The sequence below is a fragment of the Pongo abelii genome, chromosome 12 (genome assembly GCF_028885655.2).
Source record: "Pongo abelii isolate AG06213 chromosome 12, NHGRI_mPonAbe1-v2.0_pri, whole genome shotgun sequence".
Lineage (NCBI taxonomy): Eukaryota > Metazoa > Chordata > Mammalia > Primates > Hominidae > Pongo > Pongo abelii.
This window is the reverse complement of record NC_071997.2, coordinates 121,092,296-121,106,624: the sequence shown is the minus strand read 5'-3', so window position 1 is coordinate 121,106,624 and position 14,329 is coordinate 121,092,296. Positions and strand designations below refer to the sequence as shown.

At 43.7% G+C, this 14,329-nt stretch overlaps 1 protein-coding gene across 25 annotated transcripts in view; it reads left to right on the top strand.

Moving 5' to 3' along the window:
- Positions 1-14,329, top strand: part of LPIN1 (lipin 1) — a 158,874-nt gene that overhangs the window by 113,422 nt on the left and 31,123 nt on the right. For all 25 annotated transcript variants that reach the window (XR_010136364.1, XR_010136363.1, XR_010136362.1 and 22 more), the window contains 3 exons: positions 2,611-2,703; positions 6,111-6,190; positions 13,618-13,744. Coding sequence is in view for 17 of the 25 variants with exons in the window: in XM_054548373.1 (XP_054404348.1) it covers positions 2,611-2,703; positions 6,111-6,190; positions 13,618-13,744 (300 nt within the window). In the remaining 8 variants the exon portion in view is untranslated. The remainder of the gene's footprint in view (positions 1-2,610; positions 2,704-6,110; positions 6,191-13,617; positions 13,745-14,329) is intronic.

Below are 14,329 nucleotides of genomic sequence, written 5' to 3'. Positions count from 1 at the left end.
CTGTGTGTCAGTGTGTGTGCATGTGCATGTATGCATACATGCATGTGTGTGCATTTGCATGCGTACATGTGCACATGTATGTGTGTGCATGCGGGTATGTGTGCATGCTTGTGCAGGTATGTTCCTTATGTGTGTGCGTGTGTGGATGTGTATGTGTATATGTGTGGATGTGCACGTGTGTGTGCGTGTGCATGTGTGTGTGCATGTATGTGTGGATGTGTACGTGTGTGCAGGTGTGTGTGGATGTGTGGATGTGCACGTGTGTGTGTGCATATGTTGTGTTTTGAGGACTGCAATCTCATCCTGGGTGGTGCTTTATCTGTGAGTATCTTTGTGGACTGGACTGAGGGCATGTTCTCTAGAGTGGTTTTTATTTTGTCCCTGCCATGGTATCCATGGCCTGGGACACATTTTTATGTCCCCGTTCTCAACACTTACAAATCCGTAAGAAAAAAGGCCATTGCAATAGGAATATAGCTAAAGGATTTATTTATTCACTGAAAAAGAAATCCACATGGGCTCTGAAACTTAAAAGAAATTAGTCCTTGTGATATGCATGCTAAATCTTTCTACAAGTCAGTAACTTTTGACTCTATATATGGCATTTCTCTAATATAGAAATTATTTTTAAATGTAGAATTTGCCCATCTTATCTTTTATGGCTGTTGGGTTTTGTATCACACATAAAATGGCCCTGCTTCCCCATTTCCAAAACTTGTGAAGATAGGCCCTATATTTTCTTTTTGTGCTTTCTTGTATATTGGGCATAGTTTTACAAGCTTTGGAAATTTCGAAAGATCTTAAAATCTTTCATCCATCTAGATTTTATTTTGAGTGTAATGAGAGAGGTATTAGGAAGCAAACCAGTTTTTTTCCTCAGGAAGTTATTGAATTGGTGAAGATGCTTTTTGTTTTAGGAAACAGAATGACTAAAAGTGGCTTAAGTAATGATCTCATATGATGAGGATCTTAGAGATTGGCAGTTTCAGGCTGGATGAATTTGGGTTAGCTTCTTTGTGATTTTCTCAGCTTTTCCTTGATGGTCACAAGATGACTGCCGTGCACATCGTCTGCTCAGACTGCCACATCTGAAACGGGAGGGTGGGGGCAGCTCTCTCATAGTTCAAAACTTGGTCACAAGAACCTCTAAAGCAGTTCTGGGCAAAGCAATGAAATGACCGTGAATGGCTTCGACCATTGAGGTGCATCCTCTGGAGTTGAGCCAGCTTTCTCCGCACGCATCGCAGCCTGGTTCTTGAACAGAGTTTCGGATCTGTCAGCAAGAAAGTGGAGGCAGATGAGCTGCTCACAGGGTCTGACATGGCTACTGAATTATCCCAGGACCGTGTATTAACTAACCCTATCCTCCACTCAGAGGCAGCTACAACTTCACCCTCTGTTACATGTCTCTGTGAGTTTAGATTTATTTCTGGACTTTGTTTTCTGTTCCTGTGATATGTGTCCTTGTATACCAACACTGCATTCTTTTAGTTACCATGTGTTTTGGTATATTTTAATACCCAGTAGTGCTTGTTCTACTTACTACTCTTCTGCCTGAGAATTTTCTGGGCTTTTTTTTTTGTTTTTCAAATGAACATTAGAATCAGTTTGTGAAGGACTGAAAATACTCCTGTTTGTTTTTTTCCTTTCTTTGGCTTGCTTTCTTTTTTTTTTTTAAATTGTGGTTTTGTTACATTTATGAGTGGATTTAGGGGAAATAGGGTCATTGACAGCTTTGTCAATTGTCCTATTTATGAACTGGATGTGAGTGGTTTGCATTTCGGTGCAGTTGGGTTTTCTTTTGTGTCAGATAGGGATCTTTTAAGCTACATAGTAAATTATTTATTTGTCTGCTTCCCTGCACCCTGTTAGACTGAATCTTTCAGCTTAAATCTTTCTTTCATTACTAGCTGAGGTGTTAGCTACTTGAAAGTTCTGTAAACTGAGGAAGGGACATTACATAACTTTTACCTTGGTCCTGGAATTAACCTCAAGATAGATAGATATTTTGTTCTTTGGAAAAACGTAGAAAATTATCAATTCATATTTAATCTCCCCATTAAACCCATTTACCTAAAAGTATGAATTTTCTTTTTAATACTGGAGATTTTAAATCAAATGCACCTATTAATGTAAATGTTTAGAAATTTACACTTAGTAAAAATCCTATGCATTTTACCTTTTGTTGAAAACTGTTTTATCCTCTACCCCATATTAATCATTTCATATTTTATTTGATAATCATCATATTGAGAGTAATAATATCTTAACCAGTTAGCCACTTTAATTTGAAAACTTCCAGTCTTACTAATCACTAATGATTTCTAATGCTTTCTTTTTTTGTTGTTGTTGTTGTGTTGTATTTTATTTGTTGTTTGTTTATTCCTTTAACATCTTCTTAAGTCTTCATGCTTAAGTTACCTTCATGTAATTTTGGACGCCATTAGGTTTTGCTTCTCTAAAATTTTTAACGCACAAATAGTATGTTGTGTTTTCTCTGATTTTTTTTTTAAATCTTACTTTAATTTGCATGTATGTTTCTTTTGGTTTGAATGTGCTAAGTTGATCTTTTTTTGTTCCATTATTTATGTTACCATCCATTTAAAACAGGCCACTGTGGAATCTATCATGAGGGATAAAATGCCCAAAAAGGGAGGAAGATGGTGGTTTTCATGGAGGGGAAGAAACACCACAATCAAGGAGGTAAGCCCAGAAGACAAAGCAGTGCTCACACTTAGCAAGTTTTGGTTTTGTGTAGTGAGATTGGTTTTCATGTACTTACATCAGAGAAATGAACGTAGGCCCTAGTGCTGAGTTTCCATGAGCCAGCTCTGCCATGAAGTAGGGCGAGTGCTCGCGGAATGTGGGGAAGGTGGGGAGGAAGGTCAGGAGCCAGCAGCACAGGCATCACCTCCTGGCTCTGTAACCGTTGGGAGACTGTGGTCCAGTCACTCCCTCATGGTAAGATTTCGTCATCTATAAAAGAAGGGATTCAGCCTGGGAATTCAGTTTCTTAAGAAATTAAATATCTTCCTTCTGCTTGTGGAGACAATTTTTCTTTTTCTTTTTCTTTTTCTCCCCTCCCCTCCTTTCTTTTTTGGAGACGGGCTCGCTCAGTCACCCAGGCTGGAGTGCGGTGGTGCAATCTCAGCTCCCTGCAACCTCTGCCTCTCGAGCTCAAGCAATCCTCCCATCTCAGCCTCTAGAATAGCTGGGATTACAGGCATGCACCACCACGCACAGCTACGTTTTCTATTTTTAGTGGAGACGGGGTTTCGCCATGTTGCCCAGGCTGGTCTCAAACTCCTGGGCTCAAGCGATCTGCCTGCCCAGGCCTCCGAAAGTGTTGGCATTACAGGCATGAGCCACCACGCCCAGCCTGTGAGGACAATTTTAATGAGGCATACTCACAGCAGTTGACTAATTCTCTGAGTCCTTTCACTGAAATGGCATGTCTAAAGGTCCATGGCTTTGGCTTTCATCTCCATGAGTGCCTGTGATTTCTTTCAGATCTTCGTTGCCCTCTCCTCCCATTTCTTGAAGCACTTGCTTTGCTTGGCTCCCAGGCCCGGCCCCTGTGTCCACCTGGACCTCCTCCTCCCAGCAGGCTGCTCCTGCTCTGGCTTAGTCACCTCTAGGAGGGTCCTCAAAGCTCACGTTAGGCCACCTTTTCTCCTTTTACTTCTTACTTTTCCCTTCTGCCCATGCGATGACTCCATTTTTGTCTCCAAACCAGACATTCTTTTCTATTCCACATCCAGTTTTCAAGTAGCCAACTAAGCAGACGTTGTCCTGCGGATGCCTCAACGTGTTTCACACTTAATGCTTCCAGAATTGAACTCATGGGATTCTTGCGAGTTCTTCCATCATTGGGGCCATAGTCAGAAAATGGCACCACTGTCCATCTGTGGGTGAGATTCATGCTTTAAGCCTCACTCCCACACCAGGTCCTATCAGTTTTCCATCTTAAATACTTCTCTGACGTGTCCATGTCTCTCCAGCTCTGCTCCCACAAATCTGTACTACCATCATCTCTCCCAGAGGTGCTTCCAGATGGTCTCTTTGCACCCATCCTCACCCTCGGTTCTTCATTCTCTGTACTGCAGATGCATTGGTCTCTTCAGGGGACTGCTCCTATTTATGTTGCTCCTTAAAGCCTTACTGTGGTTCCCCAGGGCTCTTATAATGAAGGCTGGTGTCCTTACCACGGCCTACAGTGCTTGTGTGTTCTAGCTCCTGCCTGCCTCTTTAATCTCATCTTTGCCGTTCTCTGCTCTCTGTGCATTAGCTTCAATGGCTGAAGGTACCTTCTACCCTGGGGGCTTTGCACATGCTATTTTCATTACTTAGTATTCTGTGGACCCCTCTCCCCTGCTTCGCTTAGCTAACTAGCAGATCCAGTAGCCCTTTCCCTGCAGATGAGTCTAGTCTGCTGTCCTCTGCCTGTGAACTTTTCCTTCATAAATTTTGTCATAGTTGATAATTATGTAATTACTAGTGTGACTGTTTGATGAACCTCTCCTTTCCGTCTAGACCCGAAACTTCATGAGGCAGAGACCATATATGGCTCTGATTGCTTTGGTGTTCTTGGACTCCATGTTGGACCCAGAGTAGGGGTTCAGCAAATATTTGTTGAGGGCACGCTGATTACTCTGGGAAAGTAGTATGAAGAAGCCACAGGGACAATAGTCAAGTTGGTTATTTTAATCATAAACTGTCATGAACTCTATTTATGCCATTAGTTGAAAGGGAAAACGTTTGCTGGAAGAGTTTTATCAAGATATAATTGTTCTTTGACATTTTCTGTTAGCATATCTGAGGTCTACTCATCAGTTTTACTGATCTCCAAGGGTTACAGACAAATGAGTGCAAATATATATGCTTTACACTAGAGGCCTTAAAGCATGAAGGGCCTCTCTAGTTTTCTTACTAGAGAGCAGAATGTTCTAGAATTTAAGATGGAAGTATATTTCAGTGACTTCTTTGTAGAATATCCAAATTCTCACCAGTTTGCATTAAGTGGAGTGCCGCTAAAAGTAAGGAACAGTTATGAAATTAAATGCTTCTTTAAAAATCTGAAATATACTTATTTCAGTTAGATACAGATTTGGGAAATAGTCTAAGAAGAAATTGCTAATAGTGGTGGCTAAGTTACACGATAAATAGATAAAACGTAACTGGACACATTATATCAATTATTTGTGTGGTTATAAAAAAACCTAAAGGATATTTGAACTTAGTTCATGCTAGTCATATGTTACGACAGTCAGCCTATTACATAGTTTGTATTGTTCATTTTCTTTATTAAAGGACCGTAGATTTCGTCTCCTGACGAAACGAGCACAGAGAAAGATTTAGTCGTTTACCCTCGGTCCCTTGGCATTTCTCTCTGGTCTCTTCTGTCCTTGGGGCCAGTGCCCATTTCCATCCTCCTTTGCATGCTGTGTGCCTGGCTTTGTGTTTCAGACACAGTCTCCTTTAATCCTCATAGCAGTGTTAGGAGATGGAGAATTTCACCCCTGTTTCACAGATGAGGAAGCGAAGTTCTGAACAGTTAAACGACTTGCCCAAAGTTTGTAAGCAAGAGAAACAAGACTGGGCCCAGCTATTCTCTTAGAAATCCAAGGTTCTTTCCAGTACACCAACAGAGGATTTTCTATTAAGAGTATGTCATCTTGGAAAAGAAGAAAATGCTTTCACATCTTCCCCAAGCAAAATATGGTACAAAAATATTTTCAAGCGTTTCTATCAGCAATTACAAGAAAATATTTTGAAAGGCCCCCGGAATCCAAGCAGCCCTTGATCAAGCATTTGCATAAGCTACAGTGATGATGGAGTTTGGTTTGGTGCCACAAATGCTTATGGATAACAGATTCGTTTCTGTCAAAAATATTTCTTGGTTTATCGTATACTTCTTAGCAAAGGAGAGATCAGGACCCACCGAAACAGACACAGCCAGAGCCTCCCGGGGCAATCGCTAGAGTGGGCGTCATTGGGGAATGGTCTACCTTTAGGGGTCCTGCCTTAAGGAAACCCATGGGAAAACACCAGCTGTCTGCAAGCCCCTTCTCTGTGGTACTTCTGTGACTCTTTCTTTTCTCCTTCTCTAGGAAAGTAAGCCAGAGCAGTGCTTGGCTGGCAAGGCCCATAGCACCGGAGAGCAACCGCCGCAGCTCAGCATGGCCACCAGGTGCGGTAGGAGGCTTCTTGGGATGTTTGCAGCCCCTTTCTGCATCCAAGTTCATGGCGTGTGCTGCCTGGATGCAGACAGGGTTCACCACACGGTTGCAACTCTGGCCCTGTGATTCACTTGGTGACCTGGAGCAATTTATTTAACTTGGTTCTCCCATGAGCAAAATGCATGCAGTTGCTCCCTTAGATAGCTAATTTGCAAAATAAATGTGAGCCTTAAGTGAGATAATATAACTAGAGAATTTCTCATGGTCCTGGCATGCAATAGTCCTTTATACACAGATGATGATGATGATAATAATAACAGCAAGAATAATGACAGTGATGACAGGAATAAATAGTAGCCCTAACAATAACATGGAAATAAGTTTCACTTCTGAAGGAACTTGCCTTTCTCTGTAATTTAAATACTGACCAGGACTTACGTTGATATTTTTAACATGGATTCATATTCACTTGGCATAGGAGAGGTTAGATTTTGATGGTACTGATCAGTATTTGTGGTGTTTTGTCTTCAGGTTAATCTCTTTATATGGGATTGGGGGTGACTCTGAGGACAGTCCCATTATACACTAATTATAATAGTGGTATCATATACTGACACTGAATGATTTGTGCTATACCATCTTTTACTTATTACTTCATGTTTACAGTATTCCTGTGTTTAAGAAATCCAGGATTCCATTTCTTATTTAGCAGACAGAAAGTGCTAACAGATTAATTGGGGCCAGATCCACATCTTACTCATTTTTGTATCTTGGAGGCCACTGCCCCACAGAGTAGTCGTTTCCAAAGTTTTGCTCAACCATCACTCAACCACTGAGGTTTTCTCCATGTGTTGTTGATTTACGGGAGAGGCAGGCGTGGATTTCCATTCCTCTGAATCCCGGCCATGGCTCTGTGTCTTAAACAATTTTACATCTAGGATTCTTTGCTACAAACAGAAACCCACGTGGGAGGCAGGTGGGAAACGATCTGATTTCTTTATTGTTCTCTGTGGAGAAGAACAGGGTGGAGACGAGTGTGCGGGACCTGGTAGGGGTGAGTTTGAATGTGACTGTGAATGGCCTGGCTCGCTCTCGCCTGGGATGCTCTTGAAGGGAAACCTTTCCGTTTCCCGTGGTGGTGTCCCAGGTGCCTCCCCCCTGGCCCACCGCTGGTCTGTGCTTCACAGGCACAAGAAAGAATGGGAAGGCACCAGGGTATCGATATTTCCCAGCTGGGAATTCTGAGTTTGGCTGTGAGTGCGCTTGGAAGGGAGAAGGCAGGTGTGTTGAGGATGGGGCCCGGGCCAAGAACGTGCCACCGTCTGAGCAGCCAGCATGGAAAGCAGACATTTTAAAATAAGTAGTTGTTTACTCCGCAAGCTGTAGCGGAAGCAGCCGACATTGGAGTCAGGCAAGTCTGGTTTGGAATCCCAGCTTTGCTCCTGGGTAACCATTGGACCTTGGGGAAGCTCCCTGACACATCTGAGCAAAGGTGCCAGTGCCACCGTCAGTGCCCAGACAGGCTGGGATGGAGCTGGCCTGGAAGCTCCATGGGAGGCACGCTACCCCAAAAGAGGCACACAAACAAAGATGCAAAACTGCGTGCTCTCAGCAACTTAAACCAACTTAAATAGCTACAGTAGAAATGCCCCGCTCTCCTGGAATTCATTTTACCAGCCTTCTCTGTCTTGGCAATAATTTCTAAACACAAGAGGTAGCACAGAGCAGGATATACAGCAGGGACCTTGTCCAACAGCCTTCAGTGTGATCTTTGGCAAATTAATCTACCTCTCAGCGTCTCCATCATTGAAATGGGGTTAAGAATAGCACCGATGCGGTAGACCCCATCTCACTGGGTCTTCGAGGCAACTTCATGAGAAAATGATCCAGAGTGCAGAAACCAATCCGGGAGGATGGCTCTGTGGTCACCTGGAGGACACGCATTCAATCCCAAACCATACAGTTTCTGTTGGCTGAATGCAGGATGTCTGCCAAATCCATCCTGCCCTCTGGCAGTGCCCAAGGCTGTGGGAGCCCACCTCTTGCATTAGCGTGACCTGGATGTGAGACATGGAGCTAAAGGAGATCATTTTGGAACTTTTAAATTTAATGACTGCCCTATTGGATTTCACACTTGCATGGGGCTTGTAGCCCCTTCGTTTTGGCCAATTTGTCCCATTGGAAACAGGTGTATTTACCCAATGCCTGTACCCCAATTGTATCTAGGAAGCAACTCACTTGCTTTTGATTTTACTGGCTCATAGGCAGAGGAGACCTGTCTCAGATGAGACTTTGGACTGTGGATTTTGAGTTAATGCTGAAATGAGTTAAGACTTTGGGGGACTGTTGAGAAGGTGTGATTGGTTTTGAAATGTGAAAAGACATGAGATTTGGGAGGGTCCAGGGGCAGAATGATATGCTTTGGCTCTGTGTCCCCACCCAAATGTCACTTCGAATTGTAATCCCCGTAATCCCCAGGTGTCAAGGGTGGGACCAGGTGGAGGGAATTGGATCATGGGGGCCGATTCCCCCATGCTGCTGTTCTTATGATAGTGAGTTCTCATGAAATCTGATGGTTTTACAAACATCTGGCATTTCTCCTGCTTGCACTCACTCCGTCCTGCTGCCCTGTGAAGAAGGCACCTGCTTTTCCTTTGCCTTCCGCCATGATTGTAAGTTTCCTGAGGCCTCCCCAGCCATGTGGAACTGTGAGTCAATTAATACCTCTTTCCCTTATAAATTACCCAGTCTTGGGTATTTCTTCATAGCAGTGTGAGAACGGACTAATACAGCGAGTCTTAGACCTAGGGGAAGATGGGCCTGAGGGTCAGAGAGTTAGGTTTACAAGGGAGAGAAGAGGACAGCGACTGGGAGGGGCCCGTACACAATGGGCACAGTGGCATCGCTGGTGCCAGCACTGCTCTTACTCTTACTCCTTCTAGCCATAGCAGGCAGAACCCCAGGAGAGTGTGGAGAGCAGCGAGACACTTCTGCAGCTCTTCCCAAGTTGGAACCTCAGCTCTTGCAGTTTACTTGGGGTGTCACGGATTTTCTCACTGTCTGATACAATCATATTCAAATGTGGGCAAAAAATGCTTTTTCCCGTCAAATAGAAACAGCTGGACCATTTGCCATTCTGAGTTAGTCACAGTATGGTTCCTTATCAAACCTGAAAAATTAAGAATTGACTCTTGTGAAAAAGAACTCAGATTTTGAAAAGAATAGAAAGTTCTCTTGAAAAATGTAAACCTTTTAATTTATACTGGCATCTCAGACTTTGAGTCTCCTTATTAGAGTCATACAGTTGACTAAAAAAAAAAAAAAGGTGTCAGAATGTTTTCCTAATTGACAGACGTGATTGACAGAACAGTCCCCGAAGTCCCATAATTGAGCAAACAGCTTGTCACCATACAAATAATTAAAATACCGTTTGAAAAACGTACACTGACAAGTGCTAACTTAGATGTTGTTCACAGCTATTCTTCTGTGCACACATTTTCAAATGACATGAGCCCTTTTGTTTTGTTTTGTTGCTTCTTGCAGATACTGTAAAGCAAGCAACATTTAATGAGCCATTGTAAGGGGTGGGGTGTGGGCCTCCGAAAAGGAGGCATTTTATTCTGTGCAGGGTGGTGCAATCTGAGACATGGCAGCCGCAGATGACCGTGTACTTGCCCTAAGCTGAAACCACCAACAGCAAACTGCACATCTCGCGTTTTAGTCTTTGTATCTGTGTTTTCCTTTCTGTGTTCCTTCAAACATGGCATGCTGCACAAATTTAGTGGGTTTTTTTTTTTTAAAGCAGCAGATGGAAATCACAGCTATTCCGCCTTGCCTCCTCATCCCGCCGGCAGAGGTACACATCAATCTGTTGTCACCAAGAGCTTTGCTTCACATTTGGATCTCATTTCACTCCAAACTGTTTGGTTGGAACATAAACATTTTCCCATTCAATGAGGGGCCTGTAGCCTCGTTCTTCTTCTGCTTGACAAGGAAATCTGCACCACCCCCCCCACCCCGTCCCCAGCAGCATTTGCCAGGCTGTACCAGCTCCAGGACCACATTTACCCCGTCTGAAAACCTCCAGATTTTTGGTTCAGAAGAACCAGCATGGTTCATAGGATCCGTAGGTGTTAGAACCGGAAGGGACTTTGGTTGGATCAGGTCATTTTACAGATGAGCCCACTGAGGCCCAGGGAGGAATTTTCTAGGATGAGGCCTTTGCTGGGGCTTATGTCTGGGTCTCCCAGTCCAGGTCTCTCCAGCCTGTTACCTGCCTGCATCCTGAAGTTTTGGGTAGATGTGATTCAGTTGTTCCTCTGCATTTTAAGATAAAGAAATCAAGGCTGAAAGATAAAGAAATGATTTCTCCAAGGTAATATAGCCGGAAGTTACCATGGGCTGGAAACCTGTGTTTTTCAGAGTCTAACTGCTGTACCATCTCCACTCTACCTAGAATCAGGTTCAGCCCCCAATGTCATGGCATTGTTCCATCCACGTGTAGCTTAGCTCCACCACAGACCAACCACAGTTCTAGCCGATGCTCTGTTCTCCTTCAACTCAGCCTCCTGTTCCCATGGCATATTCCCCCAGGGCTCTGTCCCAGTGATCTCTAAATCTTTCTTTTCAGCCCAGGTCTCTGTGTTGTGATTTAGATACAAGCCCTGCGTGAGTGGGAATAGGTTGTTTGCTGTGCCATCAATGCCTGGCATGGTATGCTTGAGTGTCGGTTGAATGAGCTCTGGGCCACCAGCCCAAAGCCCACTGACCTCCCTTTCCTGGGGCCCAGGGAGCAGGTGCTTAGGGAGGGGTTGCTCATTCTAGGACTGGAAGGAGCTGGGTCTCTACATAAGTGTGGTAGAAACAACACGGAAGTGGAGGTGCTGTGGGACACTGTCCTCCTTCACATCTCCCCAGTATTGGGCAGTATTGGGTTGTAGGGATCTCTTTTTTTTCTTTTTTGAGACAGGGTCTTACTCTGTCACCCAGGCTGGAGTGCAGTGGCGCATTCTTGGCTCACTGCAACCTTCGCCTCCCAGGTTCAAGTGATTCTTTTGCCTCAGCCTCCCAAGTAGCTGGGACTATAGGCACGAACCATCACGCCTGGCTAATTTTTAAATTTTTTGTAGAGACAGGTTTTGCCATGTTGGTGAGGCTGGGGATCACTTCTTAACACTTATGGGGTCAGAAAGCTGTAGGTTGCATAGGTGATCTTAAGGGAGGCAAGCGAGGGGGGGAAACAGGAGGCAGTAGGACGAGAAGAAGTCAGCACTGAGAGGAGAGAGTTTATTGAGATAAAAAGATAAGACAACCCTGGTACATCTTCTGTTGTGAAATTCAGATCCTTTGCTCACTTTTAAATGGGATGATTGGTTTCTCTGCTGCTGAGTTGTTTGAGTTCCTTGTATATATACTGGGTATCAGCCCCTTGTTGAATGAGGAGTTTGCACATATCTTCTCCCATTTAATGGGTTGTCTCTTTGCTCTGTTGATTGTTTCCTTTGCTGGGCAGTAGCTGTTGAGTGTGATATAGTCCCATTTGCTCAACATCACTAATCAGGAAAGGACAAATCAAAATCACAGTGAGATAGCATCTCACCCCAGTTAGCATGGCTATTATCAAAAAGACAAAAAATAACGAATGCTCATAAGGATGTGGAGAGAAGGGAACTCTTAAACACTGTTGGTGGGAATGTGAATTAGTACAGCTATTATGGAAAACAGTATGGAGATTTCTTAGAAAACTAAAAATAGAACTAGCATACAATCCAGCAATCCCACTACTGCTTATTTCTCCAGAGGAAGGGAAATCAGGATGTCAAAGGGATACCTGCATCCCCATGTTTATCACAGCACTATTCACAGGAGTTGAAATATGGAACCAACCTAAGTGTCCATCAATGGAGAAATGGATGAGGAAAATGTGATATATACACAATGGAGTACTATTCAGACCTAAAAAAGAATGAATCCTGTCATTTGTGGCAACATGGGTGGAACTGGAGGTGATTATGTTAAGTGAAATAAGCCAGGCACAGAAAGACAAATATCACGTGTTCTTACTCATATGTGGGAGCTAAAAACGTTGATCTCATGGAGGTAGAGAGTAGAATCGTGGTTACCAGAGCTGGGAAGGGTAGAGGGGAGAGGAGGGTGAAGAGAGGTTGGTTAATGGGTACAAACATACAGTTAGATGAAAGGAGTAAGTTCTAGCGTTTCATAGCACAGTGGAATGATTATAGTTAACAGCAATTTATTATACATTTCAAAATAGTTAGAAGATTTAGAATGTTCCAACACAAAGAAATGATAACTGTTTGGGGTGATGGGTATGCTAATTACCGTGATTTGATCAGGGTGTGCATACTTTGATAAATGCAAGTGTATGCATTTATCAGAATATTACATGCACCCCATAAATACGTACAATTAATATGTCAATAGAAAAATAAAAAATGCAAAAGACAGTAAAAAAAAAAAAATAAGCTGGAGCTCTGTGTATATGCTAACCTTGCCTAGAGGAAGGTGCTGAGCCAGAGGCTTTGTAGGAAAGCAAAGTACCAGAGGGCTTGGGATGTGCTGCTTTCGGGGCCACTCAGCCTTTTCCATTTAGTCTAAGGCATTTGCTAAGCGATTCATACAGCATTGAGGCATTTTCAAAGATAGCGGTCCTGGGAGGCAGAGCTAATACTACTGGGTTGGGGATTATGTCACAGGAGGATTTTCATTGAGTGAGCAGCTAATTACAGATATGCTGTATGTGAGCTATTTAAAGAAAATGAGCCTGATTCCCACCCTGCGCCTCCCAGCTCCCCACTAAACAAAAAAGTCTAGAAGAGTTAGGGGCACTGACCTGTATATTCTGAGCAGGGAAGTAAGGCATATTCCTTGCTCATGGGATGACCTGCTGGGGGATCCTGAGGGGAGAACTGGTGAGTCTTTCTTGCTTTCACTGGCACCTGTCCATAAGTTCTAGAAAGGCCCTCATTGCTTGGAGTTGTATATTTGGTGAGCTTTATACAGGGAACTGATGGATGAGTTTGGACTTGTAGAAACTTGGACTCCTAGTGCTTGGCATGCAGTCTCAGATAGGAAAAGAAGAGAGACAGAGAAGACAGTTAGCATCTTCCTAGGCCAAGGGGGAGTTTAACCCTGTTTGTCATGAATAGGAACCTGTTGGCTTAAAATAGTGGTGGTAGCTCATCAATAGGCAAGTGAATGGGGAGAGGCAGCCCCCACATGTGTAATGCAAGAGATGCATGAATGGGGATGTAGTGAGAGTTCATTGATAAATTTAACATCTTATGGTAGATGACCACCCAAGAGACAGGACTCAGGAGAGACTGGATTGACTTAGTCATTGATTAAAGGCTAATGCATTTTTCATGGCTACCCAGATGCATTTTCTAATTGGTGATGACATCACTGTGTGTTCCAGGGTAAAGCATGAATCATCCTCCAGTGATGAGGAGCGTGCAGCTGCCAAGCCGTCAAACGCAGGCCACCTCCCTCTTCTGCCTAACATCAGCTACAAGAAGACTCTCCGGCTGACTTCTGAGCAGCTTGTGAGTCTCCCATGCTTGCCGCGGCTGTGTTGTAAGCACATGAGGTTTCTGCAGACTCCTAAGGCTGTGTGATGGTTGGGATGTGCCTGTTACTTGTCACCTTTCATCCCAGGGGGCCTGCAGTCCCTCAACTGGGTACCTGCTGTTTCCACCCCAACTCCAGCACTATCCAGGCTGGGTCCTCAATATGACCTTCCCTTTTGTCTTCTCCTTTTGCTGGCCTGGCCCTGGAGAATCTAGTTTACTAGAGTTAGGAGGAAGGCAGCCTGGCGGAGCTAATTCATCCTGAGGTGTCAATCACAGATAGACTTGAAAATCACTCAAAGATGTTTTTGCTTCGAGAGAGATGTTTGTTAACTCAAATGCATCTCTTAAGTTGGTGGAAATTAAGCAGTTGTGATAGAATTTAGAGAATTTCAGGTAACCAGGGGCATCACCTGGTCATGGTGTCCTTTTATTTTTCCGTGTGTGAGATCAGTTTTAATTAAAAGCCCTTTCTTGGATCCCGTTGGTCATGGCCAGTGAACCTGTCCTTGCTTTTTTGTGAATCAAGTCTTTTGCATTCCTCCTAAGAGTTAGTGGGGA